Raw genomic sequence first — 26,501 nt, 5'->3', positions numbered from 1 at the left:
TTGTTGTTTTATTGCCATTACAAGACAAATAAATATGTAGTCAATCTTCCAAGTTTCACAAAAATATGTAACTCCCTCTTTTAATTAATGAAGGTAGTATGTTTTTTTCGATTAAAAAATAGAAAATAACTTATTTAGAAATGAAGCAAGTGTAAAGAGAGTCGTTTCAATTTGAGCACCTTAGATCCCATTTATTTTCATCATAAGAATCAAATAAATTTATATTAAAAGGAAAAAAACACAAATATTAGAAAGGATAACAACTTACAACATAATTACTTTAGTTTAGTTTTGTATAAGATATGATTAATTATTGCGTCGAGAGGCACTCTCCATATCACTATGCAAAAGATGTTGTAATGTCATGCCTTGTAAACATTTTGACTCGGTCAAAATACATAAAAATAAAAATAAATAAAAAGATTAATGTAATGTAATGGAAACATTTTAACTCCCTCAAAATAAAATAAAAATAACCTTATGGTAAAAGACAAATTCTACGTTATTATTTTTTTTATTATTAATTTTTGTTGAGTAGTTAAGGTAAACTTAACTTGGTAAGGTTACTGGTGGTTTTTTAGCTTCAGGTTTATGAGAACCTATGGTATTACCCATGATATTCATGTGGAATATAGCTTATTTAAAGGGGGAATTATACCAACCTAGATCCATCTTAACTCCGGATCTACTAAGCGTCGAGAGGATCAAATCTCTTAAGATGGAAATATCTTAAGAAGCAAAGAGATTTGATCCCTATCGTCACTTTGTAGATCCATAGTTAAGATAGATCTAGTATATAAAATAGACCTTTAATTGAATAAGAAAGTCAACAAATGGTTAGCCCTACCATAAAAGAAAATGAAATCATTAAAAAAGATTAGATGTAAAATTAATATAACTTAAAAATATTAAATATAAAAAATATATGTTAAGTAAATTTATTAAAATTCATGTTCAAAATAATTAATTTAAAAATAAATAAATAATAAAAATAATCATAATTCAATGAAAACTTAAAACACAATTCAAACTTCCATAATTACAACATAATAATCTATAAAATATATACAAAATGGATGTATTATAAATTTAAATATATGCAAAATAATAATATTAATTTTAAGAATTCAACACCCTAAAAGTTATCATTTTTTTTTGTAGAAGCGCGCCTGAGCTACTACCGCGCGACTAACCTAGGCGATCACTGCGCAGGAGTTTGAGCTTCGGCCTCCCTTATGGCCCCTTCGGAAGCTCCACCGGAGGGGATCGATCCTCAGCAGGCCTTCTCGACATTGATTAAATCATTGCCCCCACAGCGCCCCCGACCAACAGTTTCGAAATTCATCAAAAAGCTGGATGTTCTTCAAGAAGTCAGCCTGCCTCCAGTTCTTCCACGCATGGCTGCTTTGTCCCTGGCAGAAAGAGGACTTATAGGTCAATTCACAGGCCTCTGGCCTTCTCCAAAAACTGTTCAAAGATGGGTTGAAAGGAACTGGTCCGACAAAATACAAGGGAAAATCTCCATCAGATTCTGCGGGAAAGGGTACTTCACCTTCCACTTTGAAACCAAAGAAGATAAGGATCTAATTTTCAGAAACGGGCCCTATTTCATGGACTCAAGGGGCCTGTACCTCAACAAATGGACCCTAGACTTCGATCCAGAGCTGGATGTTCCCAGTGCGGTACCGGTCTGGGTTCGGCTCCCTCACCTCCCTCTCCATTGTTGGGGAGATGAATCGGTTCGCGCCATCGGGAATGCAGTCGGAAAATATATTGATCGCAGTGAACCAAAAGAAAATATGCAAGCTTGTGCACAGATCTGTGTTGAAGTGGACCTTGGCAAAGGCCTCCCGGAAGCCATCAAGCTCAAAGTGGACGACTGGAGCCATATACAGCAACTGGATTACGAGCAGATCCCCTTTAAGTGTAAGGTATGTCACGAATATGGCCACTTTGCCAATAGATGCACTAAGCTTATTGATGTAGAAAATGGACCACAAGAAGAACAATGGGAAATGGTAAAAAAAAAGAAAATGGTCTCTTCAGCAAAAGCTCCCCTTGATGCAGGCCCTTCGGCCTCCCTTGCAGCTCATCCCACCCCTTCCTCCCCTGCTCCCTCCAAGCCACCTCCCCTCTCCCGTCCTCAGACCCTCCCCTCTTCTAACCCCTTCTCAGTTCTCTCCCCCCCTGATCCCCAGGAGTCCCCTCTCCCTGAAAGCCAACACCAGGACACTACCGAATCCTCATTGCCTCTTATTATCTCCTCTCAGCCTCTTCTTGAACCTCCCCTCAACAGAATTACTAGGAGCTCCTCCAAAGATCACGGGGGCTCTAGTGAATCCTTCAAGAAACTTGGCCCGGGCAGGAAATCTGCCAAGCAGCATCGGGATGAGAACGCACAAAAAGACATAGCAATGGGAACACAGACACCCATAGAAACTTACATTCTGGGGCAGCAAGACAAAGGAGTAATCAACAAGGACCAAGGGGGGCGAGCACCTCCCCGTACTCTGCATATCCAATGATGAAAATACTATCTTGGAACATCAGGGGACTTGGGCACCCCTCTAAGGTAGCAGCCCTAAGGGATCTTATCCTTTCTGAGAAGCCAGGAATCATTCTGTTACAAGAAACAAAACAAAGCCACAAGGAAATGAGTAAAGTTATTGAGCAGCAGAGACAGTATAAAGGCAACATTAGTGAGGCAAGAGGAGCCTCAGGAGGAGTAGCAACAATTTGGAATCAAGGTATATGGAATTGTATTTCGGAAACAGTAAATCAACACTGGATCAAAACAATTTTGGAAAATAAAGCAGATCAGCAAACCATTATCATCTACAACATCTATGTGTTGAATCACTGCAGAGATAAGGAGAGTTGTTGGCATGATCTAAAAGATAGTCTAGATGTAGAAGAAAACACTAACATTATTTTGGGAGGTGACTTCAATCTAATCCTCCACGCCAATGAGAAAAGGGGAGGCAGCTTTACACCTGATCCATACAGAATACAGTTGGAAAATATCATGCAGGAGCATGATCTTTTGGACGTCCCTCCAAAAAACCGTAGATACACATGGAATAACCGCAGGATGGGTGCAGGTAACATCATGGAGCGGTTGGACATAATTCTCATTAATGTTTCGCTTCTCTCTGCTTTCTCCGTTGGATATGCCAGCATTCTAACGTGCTCTGCCTCCGACCACTTCCCAATAACTCTAATGCTGGAAAATCACAGGCCCCTTGGGCCCATCCCATTCAGATATAGTTCCCTCTGGAATGATATACCAGCAGTTGCAGGAATTGTTTACAGTTCTTGGATCCAGCACGTGGAGGGATCTCCCAGTTTCATTTGGGAAACAAAATTACGAAAAACAAAACAAGCCATAAAAGAATGGGCTAAAACCAGATACCAAGAACCAGAGAAGGTGAAAAAAGAAATCAAGAATAATCTGGAGAGTATACAAAGAGCAATAGAGGAAAATGGCCTTTCCCAAGAGAACAAACAGCAGGAAAATGACCTCTACTTACAGCTATACCAAGTTAACAGAGAAGAGGAATCAAAATGGAGGCTCAAATCGAGGCAACTATGGTTGCAAGGGGGAGACAAGAACTCAACCTTTTTTCACAAACAAATGACAGCCAGAAAGATAAGGAATAATGTAAGCTCCATCCTAGATGCTGAAGGTGATAGACAAAGCACTCAGGAGGACATTCGAAGAGCTATTAGAGATCACTATCGAAACCTGCTAACTGAAACAAAGGAGGAAGAGGATTACAAAAACCTATTGTAGCACCTTCCAACAGGGATAACCAGGGAAATGAATGATAGCTTAAATAAGGAGATCGATGAGGAGGAAATCAGGAGATCGATTTGGACTCTTCAACCTAATAAAGCCCCAGGACCGGATGGCTTTCCCATTTGCTTTTATCGAGCATTTTGGGGAATTATAAAAAAGGACTTGACAAAAATGCTCAATTGGATCCAACGAAAGGGCAAAATAGGAGGATATACCAATGCCGCTCAACTAGCTCTCATCCCCAAAGAAAATAGGCCATCTTACTTTGCTCGTTTTAGGCCCATATCACTTTGTAACTCCTCTTATAAAATCCTAACAAAAATCATCGCTACTCGCCTAAAGCCTCTGCTTCCTTCTCTCATTTCTGAAAATCAAGGGGGATTCTTGGCCAATAGACAAATAACTGACTCCATTTTTCTTGTGCAAGAAGCCATCCATTCGAGTCAAACCAGAAACGAGAAAGGGTTTATTCTCAAGCTTGATCTGGCCAATGCATTTGACAGAGTAAGACACTCCTTCCTCTTGGCTGCTTTGAAGAAGATGGGATTTGATGATCGCTTTCTCAACCTCATTCGAACCTGCATTTCGGGGCCATGGATCTCCCCTCTAGTAAATGGCAGACCAGGAGAAGCATTCCAATCCTCTAGAGGCCTCCGACAAGGTTGCCCTCTTTCTCCTTATCTCTTTATTTTAATGGCTGAATCCTTTAGTAGGGCGTTGGATTTCAATCAGAGGGTTGGCTTAATCACAGGAATAAAATTTGGGGACGGGGTCAAGAACATAAACCATTCACAATTTGTCGATGACACCCTGCTGATTGGAGGGGCCTCCACTACAATAGCCAAGCGCTTCAAGTCTCTCCTTGACAAATACATGAGTTACTCTGGCGGAGTGGTAAATCAGCTGAAAAGTTGTATATATGGCTGGAACACAGCAGTACAGGTGCTACACAATATTGCCAACATTTTTGGAGTCACTTGTAAGTATGATTGGACCCACTTTTCTTACTTGGGCATGCCTGTAAGTGTTGGACCTTTGAGGGCAGAAGTCTGGGACACTATAGTTGACAAGATGAAAAGAAAAGTGCAGCAGTGGGGGTCCATTTGGCTCAACCCAGTCGGTCGCCTCATTCTTCTTAAGTCAGGTATCTCTTCTCTCCCCCTATATCATTTTTCTCTTCTTCAAGCTCCGGCCTCCTTCCACTACAAAATGGAAATCATCCTCCGCCAATTCCTATGGCAAGGGGGGAAAAATGATAAAAAGAAATTCAACTTGATTAATTGGAAGCAGGTTATCCAGTCCCAAGACCGAGGAGGCCTTGGAATTAGATCTCCTAATTTCTCAATTTAGCCTTTGGAGGCAAAATTGTTTGGAGACTCATTACTGGACTCCCAGCTTGGTGGAAAAAGGTACTGGAAATTAAATATCTAAATTTTCCCAGATAGCAGCTTCTTGATCGAGATATACCCAATAGAGACTCCTCCAAAATTTGGCGATTATGCAAGAGAGCAATTCCCTTAATCGCTCAAAATACTTCAAAAATCCCCAAGGGAGGTGCAAGCATCAACATTGGAGCTGATAGAATCATGGGTCAGCAGCCAATAAATAGACATGGGGGAGTCAACCCTATCCTTTCCTTTTTTGAAAGAACAGGCATACATTTCCTGGACCAGATCTCCCAATGGGATCCACACACTCTTCTTTGGTCAGGTTGGTCCTTCCCAGCCATTCCCACTGGCCTTAATGCAAGTCTTTCTGTCCTCCAATCCCATCTGCACAGTATAGCTCCAGTCAAAAAGAACGATCTTGATGGGTTTCGTTGGGACCCATCTGGATCCCTTTACACCATCCAAGCTGCTCACCACTACATTTGCAGCATCAACTACCCCATGCCAAGCTGGAATCACTGGAAGGTGGTTTGGAAATCCGAGGCAATTCCAAAAATCAAATTTTTTCTTTGGACCCTTCTCAAAGGGAAAATCCTCACGGCCGAAAATTTGCAAAAGAGGGGAATCAATGGTCCCTCTCGTTGTCCTAACTGCTTAGCTGCTGAAGAATCAATGCATCATCTCTTTATTGATTTCCCTTTTGCCATCGATTGCTAGAGGAACTTATCTCATAACAATCAAATCCCATGGAACACCCAAAACACCATAGGAGAAATTCTTTACAATTGGAAAAAAAAACTACCCCTAGCAGCACAGGAAGAATAACACAGTGAAGAGAGTCTGGGATATTCTTCCCTACAATATGCTATGGAACATTTGGCTGGCACGAAATCGGAAGGTTTTTAAGGACAAGGATTCGACTGTTAGAAGTCTTTGCAACAAGGCAAGGAGTCTTGCCCTCGAAACCATCTCAGTTAAGAGTCAGAGAAGTATAAACGTCAGTGATCTCAGCACAGAAGAACGAAGCTTTATTGGATACCTGTTAGAAAAAAACACCAGCAATCAGATGGGCAGCGCTGCTAGTAACAGAAACCACAATGTTCCCCCTAACTGGAAGATCAGGCTAAAAGAAGAAGAATTCGCAGTCTGGATTAAAAACAACAATAGGCATTATCTTTGCTTCGATGGGGCCTCAAAGTCGAATCCCGGGGTAGCAGGGGCGGGAGGAGTTATATTTAATGCTAATGGGGATAACATCCTGTCTTATGAGTGGGGTCTTGGCCACACTTCCAATAACAGAGCAGAAGCCTTGGCCCTTTACCAAGGTCTTATACAACTTAGGAAGCTTGGTATAGACACAGTCACGATATTGGGAGACTCAGCGATTATCGTCAGTGCAATGGTTCAGAACAGGGATCTTCCCAATGCTCTTCTACAGCAGATTATAAGACGGTGTCAAATTTTAGGACATTCCATAAAAGATTTGCGCTATTACCATATTTTGCGTTCTCTCAATAAAATTGCTGACAGTCAAGCCAACAAAGCTTGTGCCAGGCCATTGGGTTGCCTAGTCTGCAACGACGTGGAATCATTTCAGTATTTACCATGATGAAGACTCCTCCTGTCACTGATCAGTTCTTCAGCACACCTGATATGATGGTTTGGTCAAAGATCGGCCTTATTCCCCCTGTGACAAAGATCTGCATAGGGATCTAGCAACTTATTGAAATTATTATTTCCTCACCTCTCATCAGTAGATCGGTCGTCCTTCTACCTCTCGGCCATCCCTCCCCTGCTCCTCCGAATCGCTCCCCCAATTCTCCTTGTCCCCTTTCGGTTCTCCCCTCATGCTCTGCGATCTCCCTCTCAACTTCTATTTATGCCTTTATACTCATCTCTCTCTGCATCCTTTCAGCTCCCTATTTCGTATTTCTGCCTTCACGCACTGCTTGCTTGCCTTTGAGCTCTCTGCGGCCCCTCCTTCTTTTGTCTCAGGCTACTTACCTCTGTCTGGATCGAGATCAGATAGCAACTCTGTCGCCCAGCAACATCTTTTGTGCGTGCAATCAAGAGCAGCATTACAAGCCCTCTCTTTGGTCTGCTCTTCTCTACCAAGTCTACCACTACTCTTTAAAGTTTCTGGAGTTCTATCAAAAGCAGCGCTTCAAGCCCGCCCTTTGCTCTCAAGCACAGCACCCACCTATGGCGAGAAGTGAAGATTGCCTTCACTGTGCTGACCTCCAAGCAGAGCTCGAACAGTTAAGAGCCCAGCAAAGGATTTTGGACAGCAAGATGGATAGTCAGCAGATGATCATGGAGGCAAAGATTGAAAATCAAAGCAGGCTTATAAAAGAAAAATACGAGGCTGATATAAATCTGTTCCTGCACAGGGTTTCATCTTTACATGAGCAGTTCAGACATCTCTCCAACAGATGTGCTCATGCTGAGGAGTCCATAGAGATACTGAAATACATGATGGAAAAGAAGAACGCCTAGCCCTCAAGCTCTTCAAGTATCAAGCGTGATGATGAAGCGGATAAGCCTGAACAGTCGACAGCGAGGCAAATCAGTCATATAAGCATAGATTGAAGATGTTCTGTAAATGTTGTTTCCTTTTGTTTCAGTTTGTAAGGATTTATTTCTGTTTAACTTTCACCTCAAAGCCTAGAAGGCAGGAGCAAGGAGGATTTTGTAACTGTAACTCCTACTCTCCTCGCACCTCATGGCATCTCACTATGTATCTCAGGGGAATAGCCTTCTCCACTTTTTTTGAAATATAATATAGCAACCGATGATGTTAAAAAAAAATATTAATTTTAAAAATAATAATTTATAATAAAAATGGAAATAAAAAACAATATATTAAAAAAATAATTGTTATATTGTGTAAATTATAGGTATAATCTATTTATTTGACATTTTGGTATTTTTGTTTAGAATTTGACAATATAATTTTGAGCGAGATTGATTTTTTGTCATTCAAGATGTGTTTTGGAATGCATAAATGAACTCAATGCATAAAACTCACTGGAGCATTCAAATTCTGTAGATACATTGCTCAAACTTATGATTCCAAAAAATCTCTATCATATTTTAGGCAAGATTGATCGAAAAATATGCCCAAAAAGGGGCTAAAACGCCTGTTTAAGATGTGTACTAGACATTTAAAATATAATTCATAATTTCATAATATATATATATATATATATTCCCAGAAGAAGAAAAAAAACAATTTTTTTTTTGTAGGTAAGCAGATCTAAATTATATTTTTTTAGACAAATTTCGGTTGCTATATATTGATCTGAAAAAAAGAAGAGGCAGTTCGCCATACATATATTGCTTCCTGAGCATTCTGGATCCAAGGAATTACAAAAAAGGTTCCTCCTTGATCCTTGTTCTAGTATTCCTGCCTCTGAGGCTTCTTATACTACTCTAGATCCTTACAAACTGCAAACACCAAAATTTACAACTACAAAGCATAACTAATCTATCTCTATATGACTGATCTTCCTTGCTGTGGACGCTTCTGGGTATGGGTCTGGCTCATCCTGTTTTGCACTAGAAGAGGAAGGAGCATCCTTGAACTTTTTGTCCATCATGAACTTGAGGACAGTTATCGATTCTTCTGCATGGCTGCACCTATTGGCCAAGCTGCTGAACTGCTCATGTAAGGAATTGACTCTGTGTAAGAAAAGATTGATCTCTGCCCGATACTTCTCATTGAGAATTCTGTACTGATATTCCAGTCTTGTTTCCAAACTTCGAACTTGTTCCTCCAGGGCCCGCTGTTGTGCTCGCAATTCCTCGAACTCTGCCTGAAGGTCTATGCAGTGGAAGCAATCTTCTGGACGATCCATTAGCGCTGGATAATTCCTGTCTGCACTGCCGGCCTCTTTAGTGCGGGACCTATGAGCTCTCCACTTACTACAGGCTACAATTACAACTCGCGCAGGGTTGTTGTGATTCTGTTGAGCGCTATGATAGCTACCTCGGGCTGCTTGGAGATAGGTGGAAGCGATGATATTCTGATGCTCGTGGACACAAGCTTTCACTATGAATTGAAGGGTCATGCCACCCAGGATATATATAGAGTCCATTCGCAGGCTATGAGGGCGGGAAGATGCCCATCTACGTCTCCCTGTACTCCACCAAATGGTCAAATGCATATCTTGAACTGCGTATGAGATCTGTCTGTTAGGACGATTTTCTCCTGAACTTCTCTTGATTCCCATGCGCTGAATCGATCTCCCAATCTTATTTCTGATCCAAATCCTGCCTACCTTACCTGTTCTGTCATCTGCACTGATTACTTGTCTGTTGTCATTGATTCTGTCATCGGAGGTACACCTGCTGTTGACTAGACATTGAATATTCATGGTAACGGTTGGAAAAAGGTATTATTGTTACAACTCAGGCTACCCTTGGAGCGTTCGCATGCCCTGTTGGCATACTTATCAGCCTCCTTGTTCAGTCCACGAAGGATGTGGTAGTATATGACCTCTTCCATTGAAGCGTGAAGGGTCTGATTCCTATGATTTATCTGCTGTAAAAGGATATTCGGCGTGGTCTGCCTCTGCGCCATAAGCCTAATAATTATTGCTGAGTCCCCAAACACTATTGCCTTCTTTATCCCTAATTTTAACAGCTGTGTGAGGCCCTGATACAATGCCAGTCCCTCTGCCCTGTTATTGGAGATCTCTCCCAGCCCCCATTCGAATTGTAGAATTTTTTCTCCATTAGCATTGCAAATTAGACCCCCTGCACCGGCTTGGCCCGGGTCGATTTAGAAGCACCATCAAAAAATAAGTAGAACCTGTTACAGTTTCTCAACCAATTCGCAAATTCCTCTTCCTTTAGCCTCAGCTTCCACTTCCATGCCCTGTTTGTTTCTTTCGATTGTATCCTTCCTTGGTTTGTTTCCTGAGCGCTAGCAATATTCTCTTGGACATAACTGATCAGGTTTCTCTCTTCCATGTTGTAATTAGTTGCCTCGATCTTGCCTTTGGTGTGGTTTGTGACTGTCTCCACCGCTAACATCTTTGCCTTGTGGCACATAACTTTGATGTTACAGCCTTTCTCCTGGAAGACCTTTCCATTTCTTGCCAACCAGATGCGCCATAAGAGGGTTAGAGGTATGGTATTCCATATCCTTTGCGTCAATTTACTCCTTTTCTCTTTCCATGGGAAATTCTTCCTCCATTTGTGAATCGTTTCTGCAATAGTTGCCTGAGGCTCCCAGGGAGCATTCCCAATTGAGGCCATCTTTCTCCAGCATTCATCAGCCACCGGACACTCTATAAACAGGTGTTGTATTGTTTCCTCTGATCTGCAGCAGTTTGGACATCTAGATGGCCCCATTATGCCTCTTTTCTTTAAGTTTTCCGCTGTTAGAGTTTTCCCTTTCAGGAGCAGCCAAATGAAAAATTTGACTTTGGGGGGTGCTTCTGCTCTCCATACCAGTTTCCATTGGTTCCATATGTCCTGTGGGAAGTTGCTGTCACATAAAAGTTGATGACCAGCTTTAGCCGTGTATTGAGTTCCGGTTGGGTCCCAACGATATCCATCTTGCTTACCTTCTTGGATCGGTGCTTTGCTGTGTAGGAGATTCTTTAGGGCAGTGAGACTAGTATCTAGCTCTCTGGGGTGATCCGGGAAATTCCAACCTATCCATGCTTGAGAATGATTGTCCCATTGTGATATTTGAGCCAAGTACAATATTCCTTTACCATTTAGCCAATTTATGGCAGGGATTGCCTCCATTTTTGATCCGATGGGATGCTGCCCTAGAATTCTGTCTGTGGAGAAATTGATGTTGCTCCCCCCTCCTGGGACCTTTGAAATACTCTGAGACATAAAGGAAATGGCCTTTTTGCAGAGTTGCCAAATTTTTGTACTATCTCTGTTGGGTATATTAGTCTCCAGGAGTTGTTGCCTTGTACTATTCAAGTATTTTGCTTCTAAAACCTTCTTCCACCATGCTGTGGGTCCTGTGATCATTCTCCATATTATTTTAGCTCCAAGAGCTAAATTTAGCAGTTTTGGTGATCTTATTCCTAATCCTCCTTTTTCCTGAGACTGAATGACATTCTTCCAACTTACAAGATTGAATTTTCTTTTTTCCGTTTTCCCTCCTTGCCAAAGAAAATGCCTGAGGGCTCTTTCCATTTTCTGATGGAAAACAGCAGGAGCTTGGTATAAAGAGAAACGGTAAATGGGGAGAGAGGCCAGACCTGATTTTAGAAGAACAAGTCGTCCTGCTGGGTTCAGCCACATGGTGCCCCATTGTTGGATTTTTCTCTTTATTTTGTCAAGGATCTCGTTCCAGGTATCAGCTTTCAGCGGTCCCATACTTACTGGCATCCCCAAGTAGGAGAAGTGGTTCCAGACTAGTTTACAGGAGACTCCAAATATACTTGCAATGCTATGGATGGTATGATTTGATGTGTTCCAACCATATATACAACTTTTTAACTGATTGACCTTCCCTCCTGAGTAATCCATGAATTGGTCTAAGATCTTCTTAAAACGCCTTGCTATAGTGATGGACGCTCCTCCTATTAGGAGGGTATCATCTGCAAATTGAGAGTGGTTGATGTTCTTTGTTCCTTGCTCAAAATTGATGCCAGTGATTAGACCTATTCTCCGGTTGAAGTCCAGGGTTTGACTGAGTGACTCGGCCATGAGGATAAACAAGTAAGGAGACATGGGACAGCCTTGTCTAAGGCCTCTAAGGCCTTGAGAGGATTGGAATGCAGCACACGGCCTCCCGTTTATCAGAGGGGAGATCCAGGGGTCCGATATACAAGCTTTGATCATTGTGATGAAGGAGGAGTCAAATCCCATTTTGTGAAGGACAACAAACAGAAAGGAGTGCCTAACCCTATCAAAAGCATTGGCAAGATCCAGCTTTAGGACAAACCCTTTCTCCTTTCTGCTTAAGCTTGAGTGGATGGCCTCTTGCACAAGAAGGATGGAGTCTGTAATGTGCCTATTGGGGAGAAAGCCCCCTTGATTTTCTGAGATCAGGGAAGAGAGGTGTGGCTTAAGCCTGGATGACAGAATTTTTGATATTATTTTGTATGCTGAGTTGCATAAAGATATTGGCCGAAATCTTGAAAAAGTGGAAGGTCTATTCTCTTTAGGAATTAAGGCTAGATAGGTAGAGTTGGTAAATCCCCCATTTTGCCTTTCTTTAGAACCCAACGTATCATCTTTAAGAGATATTTTTTGATCATCTACCAATACTCTCTATAAAAACTGATTGGAAACCCATCAGGTCTTGGAGCTTTAGCTGGGTGTAGACTCCAAATTGCTTTTTGGATTTCTTCTTCTTCTACTTCTTTTATGAGACTGCTGTTCATTTCTTGTGTGGCTCCTTTAGACAGGTGCTGTAGCATACTTGAGTAATCCTCCTCATCTTTATCCTCAGTCAGAAGGTTTTTGAAGTGTTTGGTGGCTGCTTCCTTTATAGAGTCCTGAGTATTGTAGCTGTTCCCTTCATTGTCCCTAATTGTGCTCACAGTATTTCTGGCCTTTCGAACTGTAGCCTGCTTATGAAAATAAGAAGTGTTTTTATCTCCCTCCTGCAACCAGAGCTGCCTTGATTTCAATCTCCATTTCGTTTCTTCATCCCTTATAGTTTGTATCAGCTGGGAGTATAGTCTTGTTTCTTGCTCTTTGGCTTGCTGGGACAGCCCAAAGGCTTCAATGCTTTGCTGCACTTCATCTAGATCTTGCTTAATTTTCTTTTTGTTCACCTCGGTCTCCTGGTAATTGTTCTTTGCCCAATTTTTTAAAGCTTGTCTTACTCTCTTTAATTTTGTCTCCCAAATATAGGTTGGGGAGCCTTCTACATGTTGGATCCAAGCCTGCCGCATCACATCTTTTGCTGCAGGGGAACGATTCCAAATGGAACAGTATTTGAAAGGAAGAGGTCCTAGATGACATTGACTATGAAGAGTGAGTGTTATTGGATAGTGATCAGAGGCGGAAACATTGAGAATATCTGACTGACCTGTAGTGAAGGTGGACAGATATGCTATACTTATAAGGAATCTGTCCAGACGCTCCATAATATTGCCGGCTCCTATTCTTCTGTTACTCCAGGTGTACCTACGGTTTTTAGGCCTGATATCGACAAGGTCTTGCTCCTGCATAATGCTCTCAAGTAGATTTCTGAAAGGATCCGGGATGAAATTTCCCCCTCTTTTTTCGTTAGCGTGCATTACCAGATTTAAGTCTCCTGCTATAATGAGATTTTTGTCCTGCTCTTCTTCTATACTTGCTTCCAATGCGTTCCAACACACTTCTTTCTCTCTGTACTGATTCAGAGCATATATGTTGTAAATTGTTACCTTTGAGCCACCTGTTTTGCTTTCTAGATTGACACGGATCCAGTTCTGATGTATTCTGGTGGAGTCACAGTTCCATTTATTACTCTCCCACATAGTTAGAATGCCACCTGAGGCTCCTCTTGCTTCGCTTGCACATCCACTGTAACGCTTTTGCTGACTTATAACTCTGTTAATTTCTGATTGATCTTGCTTTGTTTCTTGGATAAGAACGATTTCAGGGTTTTCACTTTGAATTAAGTCCTTGAGGGCTGCTATCTTGGAGGGGTGCCCTAGTCCCCTACAGTTCGAGGATAGAATTTTCATCATGATTTACTGGTTACATGGAGAGGTGCTCGCCTCTCTTTGCCTTTGTTATTATTTTCTTTATCCAAGTGTCCAAGAATGAAGGATTCTATAGGAGTCTGAGAGCCCATGGCGATGTCTTTCTGGGTATTTTCTTCTCTCTGTTGTTTGGCCGATTTTCTGCCAGGCCCATTTTTTTTTGGGATATCATTGGGCGCTCCATGTTCCTTTGAAGATCTCCTGGTAATCCTAGTGGAGGTGGTATCAAGGGAGGGCTGAGAGATGTGAGGGGGTGAGAGATGGATAGGAGGATCAGAGGAGGGGAATTCAGGCCCGGTATCTTCCTCAGAGAGGGTCGCAAAGGGATTAGAAGATGGAGGGATAGGAGGATCGGGAATCCGAGGAGAGGAGGGTTGATGAATGGGAGGCTGCTGGGAGGAGGAGGAAGGTTGCAGGAGGGAAGAATGCTGGTGGGAAGGATGCTGATGGGAAGGGCCAGGGGCTTCAGTATCCATAGATTTGAGGGGAGGAGATGATTTTTTCCTTTTTACAGTTTCCCATTGCCCATCTTGCTCGTCAGATTCTACATTAACTATTTTAGTGCATCTATTTGCAAAGTGTCCGTATTCGTGGCATACCTTGCATTTGAAGGGAATCTGCTCGTAATCCAACTGCTGTATATGGCACCAGTCATCTACTTTCAGTTTGATTGCTTCCGGCAGTCCTCGGCCCAGATCTACTTCAACACAAATCCGCGCACATGCCTGCATGTTGTCTTTAGGTTCACTGCGGTCTATGTATTTTCCAACCACATTTCCTATTGCTTTAACCGAATCGTCCCCCCAGCAGTGAAGAGGGAGATGAGGCAGTCTGACCCAGACTGGGACCGCATTTGGTATATCAAGTTCTGGATCAAAATCCGGAGTCCATTTATTGAAGTAGAGGCCCCTGGAGTCCATAAAGTAAGGCCCGTTTCTGAATATTAGATCTTTATCCTCTTTGGTTTCAAAGTGAAAGGTAAAATATCCTCTGCCACAGAATCTGATGGATATTTTACCCTGGATCTTGTCCGACTAGTTTCATTCGACCCATCTTTGCACTGTTCTGGGTGATGGCCATAGTCCTGTAAATTTCCCGATTAACCCTTTCTCTGCTAGGGAAATGGCTGCCATGCGTGGAATGGTCGGAGGCAGTTGGACTTCCAGTAATACATCAAGCTTCTTCACAAACTTTGTTGCTGTTGGTCTAGGTCTTTGCGGAGGGAGAGACTTTACCAGATTGGAGAAAGCTCTTTGCAGCTCCGGATCCCCACCAGGCGGATCTGGAGGATCCATGGTGCAGCTCGATCAGTCAGTCCCAGGCCAAGGCTCGGTCGCAGGCTTCAGGCGCGCGCGCAGCAGCGGTTTTTGTGCACACCGACTTTATTATCAAGCAGATCTAAATTATATTAACTGAATAAAATGCAGAATATTTATAGCTAGGAGGTTCATCTCTGCCTCAGAATGAGGAAACCAGAGAGGAAAATCAAAATTTCTTTGCCCTAAAGGGGGAAGACAGAGCTTACAACTTCCAAATTGTTTCTCCAAAAAGTATAGACATACAAATTGCATAGGAGGGCTGAGCCTCGCGACGTCTGGATAGTAACTTGAGGGGTGGTGGTAGTGGTGAATTGCAAGAAGACTAGGGGATCCTCAGTCACAAACGCGATACTTATTAGCTGAGCAGAATGCGTGTTGTCGCATTGATGGCTATTGAGCGAAATAGAGACTGTTCTGCATGACATCGAACGAAAAGAAGGAGAGAGAACCAACCTAGTGCTGATCAAGTGGTCGACAGATAACACGTGCCCCTATGAAGCCAAATTGATGCAGAATTGGAGCCACCATGAGCCTGCATCGAACTCTTAGCCTCTCGAAGCTCCTCCACAATGAAAAATTCGTATGGGCTGGGCCTAGGGTGGGGGTGGGGGGAAGCTTTAGTTGTCGGCGAGCGAGCGAGGGGCATAGAGGGAAGGTAGAGGAGCTTTGCGAGGGGGGTGAACTAGCTAGAGGGGAGTGCGCGGGAGACAGAATAGGGGAAGGGATGTTGGGAGGGTAGTCAATATCCAAGTCTCTGGCCAAACGCTTCAAGGAGGAGGACAAGTGGCTGAAGAGCGCAAAGAGCTCAACAATTCCATTGGTGGCCTTGGTTTTAGCTTCTTCCTTGTCCTATAGTTGCATGGCCAGGAGGTTGTGGAGGGACAAGAGGGACGAACGTCCATGGAGGGTCCCCTCTTCTTCCATGGCCACCACCTTTCTGTAAATATGACCAGGTATGTGGTGGTAAAATAGAGTCGAAATGGAGGTATTCTCCAGGGTGGTTGGTGTTGAAAATAGCAGCAAGAAATGATAAAAATAGAATCCATAATATTCCAATTTTAATTTGTCCTTGAATTAAAATCGAATTTAGTCTCACCAACTGCTTGGAATTAATTAATTAATTCATTATGGATTAATTAGTTGGAGAAATTCAAGTTAGAAGTATTTCTAAAGTCATGCAACAATTATCCTTTAAATTAAGGAGATTATCCCTTAATTAAGGAGAAAAGGTTGAGTTATATTTGAGTTGTAATTAGTTAGCTCAGTTTAGTGAGTTAAGTCTAGTTAAATTAGTTCCAAACTATTTGAGGAACTAATTGTGGGTTATTAGTCAGTTGATGCATGCATGAACTCAACCAGTGTACTCCAGATAACTGAAGATTCCCTCATCAGAAACTCATGCATGTCTATTATGAGAAAGACCCAGTTGAGCTAAATGTCAAGGACAATGTACTATCAGTTGCATGTGTTTTCCTATAAAGGAAACTCATGCATGTAGTCAAGGTAAGGTTCCTTGAGGATTTCACAGTTCTGACGGTGTGTTAGAGAAGTGTTCCACTTGGTGAGGTGAGAATCATCCACTAGGAAAAATGCAAGGAAATAGGAGCTTGAAGGGTAGAGGAGAAGGCTTGTGAGAAGTCAAGATTGCATGTGAGCATCTGTGAGGATTGTACTGAGAGCTTGTATAATTCATATGTATTTCCACCTTGTATGATAATATAGATAGTGGGGTTTTTAGCTGAGGCTTTCCCCAAAGTATTTTCATGTGTATTGTGACTTCTTCTTCTTATGGTTATATGTGTTCAGCTCTGATTCAACTCGATCTTTAAGCTTCCGCAAATTGATAGTATAAGTAGATTATAGTATTTTGCTTTGCTATATTGCATTATCAGGTTGATCTACAGCCAGATTTTCTACATGGTCTTAGAGGTAGATTTGTAGATAATTTGCAGAATTTCTACATGGTACCAGAGCCTAGTTTATCAGAGCAGTGAACAGTATACAAAGAAGAGAATTCGAAGTTTGAAGTTCGGGGTTGCAAGTGAAAATTGAATTCTTATCATACTCAAGGTTGGCCAATGGTGTTCTATGGCTTGAGACTCGAGTATGCCTTGGAAGGTGGCTTGAATTACATAGCATGGAAAGATCGCATGGAGGCTATATTAGAAGACAACGACTTGAAGGATTTCATTGATCAAGAAATCCAAAAGCCAGGTTCAACTAATGCACAAGAGTTGGATGAGTGGAAGAAGTGTGTGGCGAGGGTGAGACGGATCATCCTTGAGGGAGTTCGAGACCATATTGTCTCGAGTCTCCATGGGAAGGATACTCCATATTCAATGTGGAAGGCATTGAAGGGCCTCTACCAGAACAATATCGACCAAAGGAAATTGGCGCACAAGGATAAGCTTCGAAGAATCAAGATGGATAAGGGCGGTACTATTTCCACATATTTGAACAAGCTCACCACTTGCAGAGATGAGCTTGGTAGTGTGGGAATGACTATTGTTGATGATGATATGGTGAGCCTCGCTCTCCTTGGCCTTCCAAAGAGCTGGAATAGCTACCAGGACTCTGTGAATGAAAGGGAGAAACTACTGGATTTGGAACGACTATGGTCGGATCTCATGCAGGAGAAGATCAGGAGGAGCACATGAGATGGTTCTTCATCCATGGATGATGATGAAGAAAATTTGGCCTTAGAAAGTGAGGCAAGGAAAGGGAAGGGGAAGGATTCCCATTCCAAATTGAATTCTTCTCATGGAGGGAACAAGGGTGACAAGTCTAAAGTGAGATGCTTTAATTGTCACAAGATGGGACATTATGCGACTAATTGCCCATCGAAGAAATCCAAGAAGGGATCCTCGGAAGGATCAGAAGGTGAGGCATTAGCCTCTCAGTTCGAAATGGACTTTACCCTCATTGCATGCATGGTGTCATCGATGATGTGTTGTGTTTGGTATCTTGACAGTGGAACTTCATTCCACATGACCGACGATAAAAGTTTATTCAGTACCTTGGAGGAGAAAGACCTCAAGATGTGCATAGAGATGGGTGACGACGAAAGGTTAGTGTTTCAGGAGTGGGCACAATTGCTTTTTAGAGGGAGCATGGAGCTCCTATCACCTTCACAGATGAAAAGTATGTGCCTGGACTGAAGAAGAATTTGGTATTGGTCGCGATGTTGGAGGACAAAGGCTACGATGTTGTCTTTAGTAAAGGAAAGGTGTTCCTTAGACACATCACCACGAGACAACTGAAACAGATCGGTTCACGAGTGAAGAACCTGTATGCTTTTGAGGTTAAAGATGCATGCAAAGCCTTGAGGAGCAAGGAAAATGTTAGAGACTTGGTGGTTGAGAGGGAGAGTAAATTACCTCTCAACATGCAACCCCAGAAGAAGTCTCAGACAATTGTGGAGGAGCCATAATTGGAGAAGTGGGCGGAGGGATCACATGCAGCCATACCTCCAGTTGTGAGGTGGGGCGATGTGAAGTGATAGTCCCAAGAAGGTTGAAATTGGGCAGGGTCCATTGAGAGGTTTTATCTCATGGATCGTACCTTGCTACGGGAGCCCAAATTACATAGTAGTGGGATGAATCAGTGAGATTTATGCAGTTAGAGATCAAAGTGACAGAGGCTAGAGCAGTCAAATACTGAAGAGCACAGAGAAGGATTGACAATAGTGTTGAAAGGTTGAGTCAGCAGAAGCGCAAAGTTTTCAGTTGACAGAGGCAATAACAGTTAGAGACTTTGATGACAGATGCATCATACTGATTCAGGTTGGATGTTTTTTTGTTTTTGTTTCTGGTGTTGCTGGAGCAACAACACTAGAGAGAAGTGTTGCATGCATAACATTTCAAAGGCTCACGATCGGGATCAAGTTGAATTCCTTTCTTGTTGAGAGAGAGTGATGAAAATAGCAACAAGAAATGATAAAAATAGAATCCAGAATATTCCAATTTTAATTTGTCCTTGAATTAAAATTGTGAATTAAAATCTAATTTAGTCCCACTAGCTGCTTGAAATTAATTAATTAATTCATTATGGATTAATTAGTTGGAGAAATTCAAGTTAGAAGTATTTCTGAAGTCATGCAACATTTATCCCTTAAATTAAGGAGATTATCCCTTAATTAAGGAGATAAGATTGAGTTATATTTGAGTTGTAATTAGTTAGCTCAGTTTAGTGAGTTAAGTCCAGTTAAATTAGTTCCAAACTGTTTGATGAACTAATTGTGAGTTATCAGTCAGTTGATGTATGCATGAACTCAACCAGTGTACTCCAGATAACTGAAGATTCCCTCATCACAAACTCATGCATGTCTATTCTAAGAAAGACCCAGTTGAGCTAAATGTCAAGGATAATGTACTATCAGTTGCATGTGTTTTCCTATAAAGGAAACTCATGCAAGTCAAGGTAAGGTTCCTTGAGGATTGTGCAGTTCTAACAGTGTGTCAGAGCAGTGTTCCACTTGGTGAGGTGAGAATAATCCACTAGGAATAGTGCAAGGAAATAGGAGCTTCGAGGGCAGAGGAGAAGGCTTGTGAGAAGCCAGGATTTCCGGTGAGCATCTGTGAGGATTGTACTGAGATATGGCTAGTTGTGAGAGCTAAGGCTTTGTATAATTCCTATGTGTTTCCACCTTATATGATAATACAGATAGTGGGGTTTTTAGCTGAGGCTTTCCCCAAAGTATTTTCATGTGTATTGTGATTTCTTCTTCTTTGGGTTATATGTGTTCAGCTTTGATTCAAGTCGATCTTTAAGCTTCTGCAAATTGATAGTAGAAGTAGATTATAGTATTTTTCTTTGGTACATTGCATTATTAGGTTAATCTACAACCAAATTTTCCACATGGTCTTAGAGGTAGATTTGTAGAGAATTTGCAGAATTTCTACATGGTATCAGAGCCTAGTTTATCGGAGAAGTGAACAGTATACAGAGAAGAGAATTCGAAGTTTGAAGTTTAGGTTTGCAGGCGCAAATCAAATTCTTATCATACTTCAAGGTTAGCCAATGGCGTTATATGGCTTGAGACTCGAGTATGCATTGGAAGGCAGCTCGAATTACATAGCATGGAAAGATCGCATGGAGGCTGTATTGGAAGACAATGGCTTGAAGGATTTCATTGATCAAGAAATCCAAAAGCCAGCTTCAACTAATGCACAAGAGTTGGATGAGTGGAAGAAGTGTGTGGCGTGGGAGAGACAGATCATCCTTAAGGGAGTTCGAGACCATATTGTCTCGAGTCTCCATGGGAAGGATACTCCATATTCAATGTGGAAGACATTGAAGGACCTCTACCAGAACAGTAGCGACCAGAGGAAATTGGCGCTCAAGGATAAGCTTCGAAGAATAAAGATAGACAAATGCGATACTATTTCCACATATCTGAACAAGCTCACCACTTGTAGATATGAGGTTGGTAGTGTAGGAATAACTACAGCCAATGATGATATGGTGAGCCTCGCTCTCCTTAGCCTTCCAAAGAGCTGGAATAGCTACTAGGACTCTGTGAATGGATGGGAGAAACTGCCAGATTGGGAAAAACTGTGGTCGGATCTCATGCAGGAGGAGATCAGGAGGAGCACACAAGATGGTTCTTCATCCAAGGATGATGATGAAGAAAATCTAGCCTTAGCAAGTGAGGCAAGGAAAGGGAAGGGGAAGGATTCCCATTCCAAATTGAATTCTTCTCATGGAGGGAAGAAGGGTGACAAGTCTAAAGTGAGATGCTTTAATTGTCACGAGATGGGACATTATGTGATTAATTCCCCATTGAAGAAGTCCAAGAAGGGATCCTCGGAAGGATCGGAAGGTGAGGCATTAGCCTCTTAGTTCGAAAAGGACTTTACCTTCATAACATGCATTGTGTCATCGATGATGGGTTGTGTTTGGTATCTTGACAGTGGAGCCTCATTCTACATGACTGGCGATAAAAGTTTATTCAGTATCTTGGAGGAGAAAGACCTCAAGATTCACATAGAGATGGGTGACGACGAAAGGTATAGTGTTTCAGGAGTGGGCACAGTTGCTTTTCAAAGGGAGCATGGAGCTCCTATCACCTTGACAGATGTAAAGTATGTGCTTGGAATGAAGAAGAATTTGGTATTGGTTGCGATGTTGGAGGACAAAGGCTACGATGTTGTCTTCAGTAAAGGAAAGGTGTTCCTTAGACACATCACCACGAGACAGGTGAAACAGATCGGTTCACGAGTTAAGAACTTGTATGCTCTTGAGGTTCAAGATGCATGCAAAGCCTTGAGGAGCAAGGCAAATGTTAGAGACTTGGTGGTTGAGAGGGAGAGTAAATTACCTCTCAACATGCAACCCCAGAAGAAGTCTCAGACAATTGTGGAGGAGCCACAATTGGAGAAGTGGGAAGAGGGATCACATGCAACCATACCTCCAGGTGTGAGGTGGGGCGATGTGAAGTGATAGTCCCAAGAAGGCTAAAATTGAGCAGGGTCCATTGAGAGGTTTTATCTCATGGATCGTACCTTGCTACGGGAGCCCAAAGTACATATTAGCGGGAGGAATCAGTGGGATTGATGCAGTCAGAGATCAAAGTGACAAAGGCTAGAGTAATCAGATACTGAAGAGCACAGAGAAGGATTGACAACAGTGCAAAAAGACTGAGTCAGCAGAAGCGCAAAGTTTTCAATTGACAGAGGCAATAACAGTCAGAGACTTTGATGACAGATGCATCATACTGATTCAGGTTGGACGTTTTTTTTTGTTTTTGGTGTTGCTGGAGCAACAACATTAGAGAGGTGTTGCATGTATATCATTCCAAAGGCTCACGATCGAGATCGAGTTGAATTCCTTTCTTTTTGAGAGGGAGTGTTGAAAATAGCAACAAGAAATGATAAAAATAGAATCCAGAATATTCCAATTTTAATTTGTCCTTGAATTAAAATTGTGAATTAAAATCGAATTTAGTCTCACGAGCTGCTTGGAATTAATTCATTATGGATTAATTAGTTGGATAAATTCAAGTTCGAAGTCTTTTTGAAGTCATGCAACAATTATCCCTTAAATTAAGGAGAGTATCCCTTAATTAAGGAGATAAGATTGAATTATATTTGAGTTGTAATTAGTTAGCTCAGTTTAGTGAGTTAAGTCCAGTTAAATTAGTTCCAAATTGTTTGAGGAACTAATTGTCAGTTATCAATCAGTTGATGCATGCATGCACTCAACTAGTGTACTCCATATAACTGAAGATTCCCTCATCAGAAACTCATGCATGTTTATTCTGAGAAATACCCAGTTGAGCTAAATGTCAAGGACATTGTACTATCAATTGCATGTGTTTTTCTATAAAGGAAACTCATGCATGCGGTCAGGGTAAGGTTCCTTGAGGATTGCACAGTTTTGACAGTGTTTTAGAGTAGTGTTCCACTTGGTGAGGTGAGAATCATCCACTAGGAATAATGCAAGGAAATAGGAGCTTGGGGGGTAGAGGAGAAGGCTTGTGAGAAGCCAAGGATTGCCTGTGAGCATCTGTGAGGATTGTACTGAGAGCTAAGGCTTTGTATAATTCCTATGTATTTCCACCTTGTATGATAATATAGATAGTGGGGTTTTTAGCTGAGGCTTTCCTCAAAGTATTTTCATGTGTATTGTGATTTCTTCTTCTTGTGGTTATATGTGTTCAACTCTTATTCAGCTCGATCTTTAAGCTTCCGCAAATTGATAGTAGAAGCAGATTATAGTATTTTGCTTTGGTATATTGCATTATCAGGTTAATCTACAACCAGATTTTCTACATGGTCTTAGAGGTAATTTGTAGAGAATTTATAGAATTTCTACATGGTATCATAACCTAGTTTATCGGAGTAGTGAATAGTATACAGAGAAGAGAATTCGAAGTTTGAAGTTTGGGGTTGCAAGTGCAAATCGAATTCTTATCATACTTCAAGGTTGGCCAATGGCGTTCTATGGCTTGAGACTCGAGTATGCCTTAGAAGGCAGCTCAAATTACATAGCATGGAAAGATCGCATGGAGGCTGTATTAGAAGACAACGGCTTGAAGTATTTCATTGATCAAGAAATCCAAAAGCTAGCTTCAACTAATGCACAAGAGTTGGTTGAGTGGAAGAAGTGTGTGGCGAGGGCGAGATGGATCATCCTTGAGGGAGTTCGAGACCATATTGTCTCGGGTCTCCATGGGAAGGATACTCCATATTCAATGTGGAAGACATTGAAGGACCTCTACTAGAACAATAGCGAGGAAATTGGTGCTCAAGGATAAGCTTCAAAGAATCAAGATGGACAAGGGTGATACTATTTCCACATATTTGAACAAGCTCACCACTTGCAGAGATGAGCTTGGTAGTGTGGGAATAACTACTGCAGATGATGATATGGTGATCCTTGCTCTCCTTGGCCTTCCAAAGAGCTGGAATAGCTACCAGGACTCTATGAATGGAAGGGAGAAACTACCAGATTGGGAACGACTATGGTCAGATCTCATGCAGGAGGAAATCAGGAGGAGCACATGAGATGGTTCTTCATCCATGGATGATGATGAAGAAAATTTGGCCTTAGAAAGTGAGGCAAGGAAAGGGAAGGGGAAGGATTCCCATTCCAAATTGAATTCCTTTCATGGAGGGAAGAAGGGTGACAAGTCTAAAGTGAGATGCTTTAATTGTCACAAGATGGGACATCATGCGACTAATTTCCCATCGAAGAAGTCTAATAAGGAATCCTCGGAAGGTGAGGCATTAGCCTCTCAGTTCGAAATGGACTTTACCCTCATTGCATGCATGGTGTCATCAATGATGGGTTGTGTTTGTTATCTTGATAGTGGAGCTTCATTCCACATGACCGGCGATAAAAGTTTATTTAGTACCTTGGAGGAGAAAGACCTCAAGATGCACATAGAGATGGGTGACGATGAAAGGTATAGTGTTTCAGGAGTGGGTACAGTTGCTTTTTAGAGGGAGCATGGAGCTCCTATCACCTTAATAGATGTAAAGTATGTGCTTGGACTGAAGAAGAATTTGGTATCGGTTGCGATGTTGGAGGACAAAGGCTACGATGTTGTCTTCAGTAAAGGAAGGGTTTTCCTTAGACACAACACCATGAGATAGGTGAAACACATCGGTTCACGAGTTAAGAACATGTACGCTCTTGAGGTTCAAGATGCATGCAAAGCCTTGAGGAGGAAGGCAAATGTTAGAGACTTGGTGGTTGAGAGGGAGAATAAATTACCTCTCAACATGTAGCCCCATAAGAAGTCTCAAACAATTACGGAGGAGCCATAATTGGAGAAGTGGGCAGAGGGATCACATGCAGCCATACCTCCAGGTGTGAGGTGGGGTGATGTGAAGTGATAATCCCAAGAAGGCTGAAATTGGGTAGGGTCCATTGAGAGGTTTTATCTCATGAATCGTACCTTGCTACGGAAGCCTAAAGTACATAGTAGCAGGAGGAATTAGTGGATTGATGCAGTCAGAGTGTTATGAAACCAGCTCAAGAAAAGATAGAAAAGATAGATCAACGCCTTAGAATTCAGCCTCTTCGAGGGGGCAACCTCCTTTACATTACATAAATTAACAATTCTTGGATGATACAAATGAAAATACCTCCTTTGTATATATAGGGTCTAAGGGGTCATAACATAATAAGAGCCGACATAAAAATAATAATGTAAGGGCACAATAATAACAATAGTGGGCTTCTATGGGGCACAAGAGTAATAATATGGGCACTACATGGGTACATCAATATAATAAGTGGGTTGTACTAATAACAATAAGGGGTTACACTAGTAGTATAGGGGCCTAACATGCCCCTCTCCTTCAAAAAGCATTGTCCTCAATGCTTGAGTAGTTCTTGATGCTTCCGTATAAAATTCTTGTCCTCCCATGTGGAATATTCAGCAGGTAAGTTCTTCCACTTGATGAGATACTCTGAAATTGATCGATTTCGTAGATGTCGGGTTCTTGTTTCTGTGACTACTCTAGGTTCCAATATGATTTTTCCTTCCTCTTCAATTTCTGGAAATATTGTTTGCATTGGAACCTTTTGCAACTTTTGAATAAGTGGCCATACTTCTCTTTCCTTCTTCCATTCATCCCTTGCTTCATTTATCCAATCTGGTTTGATAATAGAAATAGCACAAAACAATGCTTCCACATCCTCATCCTTGAAGAGTATTCCCATTCGGTAAGGTCGCCATTTGTTAAGTGCATGTAGTATTTCCATCATTTCCTTCTCATAAATAGCTTTCTTTAGATGTAGCAGTAAAAATACCCAATCACCTACATCAAAACAATTTTCACTATGATGTTGATCTACCTGTTGTTTCATTTGATTTTGCACCAAAGTGGCGTTATCCTTTAAAAGTTGGAGAACTTGTTGTTGATGCTCGATGTGATCTTTCACTGCTTGAACCTTTTTCTTCTTGATATGTCCTTCTATCTTTAGAGTTTGAGGAGTGGTAATTTCTTCCAATCCTTTACAAGATATGGTCAGATTCATTTCTTGACGCTCGATGTGATCTTTCACTTCTTGAACATTTTTCTTCTTGATATGTCCTTCGATCTTGATAGTTTGAGGAGTGGTAATTCCGACCAATGAATTACATGATATGGTTGGATTCATTTCTTCTTTCTTGATGTGATCTTTCACTTCTTTCACCTTTTTCTTCTTGATATGTCCTTCTATCTTGAGAGTTTGAGGAGTGGTCATTCTTGCTAATAGTTTACAATATATGGTCTGATTCATTTCTTCTTTCTCTGGGGTTGAGTCCTGGCATATATCCTCTTCTTTTGATGTTTCTTGATCCTTTTCTTCCTCCTCTTCATAATCTATGTAAAATAATTTCTTCTCAGCACACTTATGACCTTTTGTGCATTTGCTATCACAATTGTAACAAAGCCCTTTTTCTCTTTTTTCTTCCAATTGTTGTGGTGTAACCCTTGTAGGTTGTGGAAGGCTAGGAGAAACAACACTTCCATCTTTATAGTTGTGAGGAGTAGACTTCCTTGTTGCCATAATTTTACTTTCCAATATGTCACAAAACCCTTTTACTCTTTCCAATTGTTGTGGTGTTGCTCTAAAGAAGGTGTTGCTCTTTGTATCCTCATAATGTGCTATCATTTCCTCCGTGAGAATTGACCACGTAACAAGTTGTTTACGAGAACAAAGCCCTTTATACCATAAAAATTGATCCGGTTCTAAATATGAACATGCAATACATACCTTTTGTAATACCGGTACACCATGTAGATCAAAATATTGCTCCATCTGAAGTATCCAATTTACCGGATCCTTGCCATCAAACTTCCTCATCTTGCTTTTTCTTGAT

General features: G+C 41.6%; 2 protein-coding genes across 2 annotated transcripts; one reads left to right on the top strand and one right to left on the bottom strand.

Moving 5' to 3' along the window:
* Window positions 1-3,091: 3,091 nt before the first annotated feature.
* On the top strand, window positions 3,092-3,793 carry LOC149223758 (uncharacterized). The gene has a single exon (XM_089387992.1). It carries the CDS (start codon window positions 3,092-3,094, stop codon window positions 3,791-3,793), a length of 702 nt encoding a protein of 233 aa, XP_089244118.1.
* An 8,629-nt stretch (window positions 3,794-12,422) lies between these two features.
* Window positions 12,423-13,847, bottom strand: LOC149223757 (uncharacterized). The gene has a single exon (XM_089387991.1). It carries the CDS (start codon window positions 13,845-13,847, stop codon window positions 12,423-12,425), a length of 1,425 nt encoding a protein of 474 aa, XP_089244117.1.
* Between the last annotated feature and the right edge of the window lie 12,654 nt (window positions 13,848-26,501).

Source organism: Pinus tabuliformis, chromosome Q, assembly GCF_031772625.1.
Source record: "Pinus tabuliformis cultivar Carrire ecotype Pingquan chromosome Q, CPIR1, whole genome shotgun sequence".
NCBI lineage: Eukaryota > Viridiplantae > Streptophyta > Pinopsida > Pinales > Pinaceae > Pinus > Pinus tabuliformis.
This window is presented reverse-complemented; position numbering and strand designations above follow the sequence as displayed.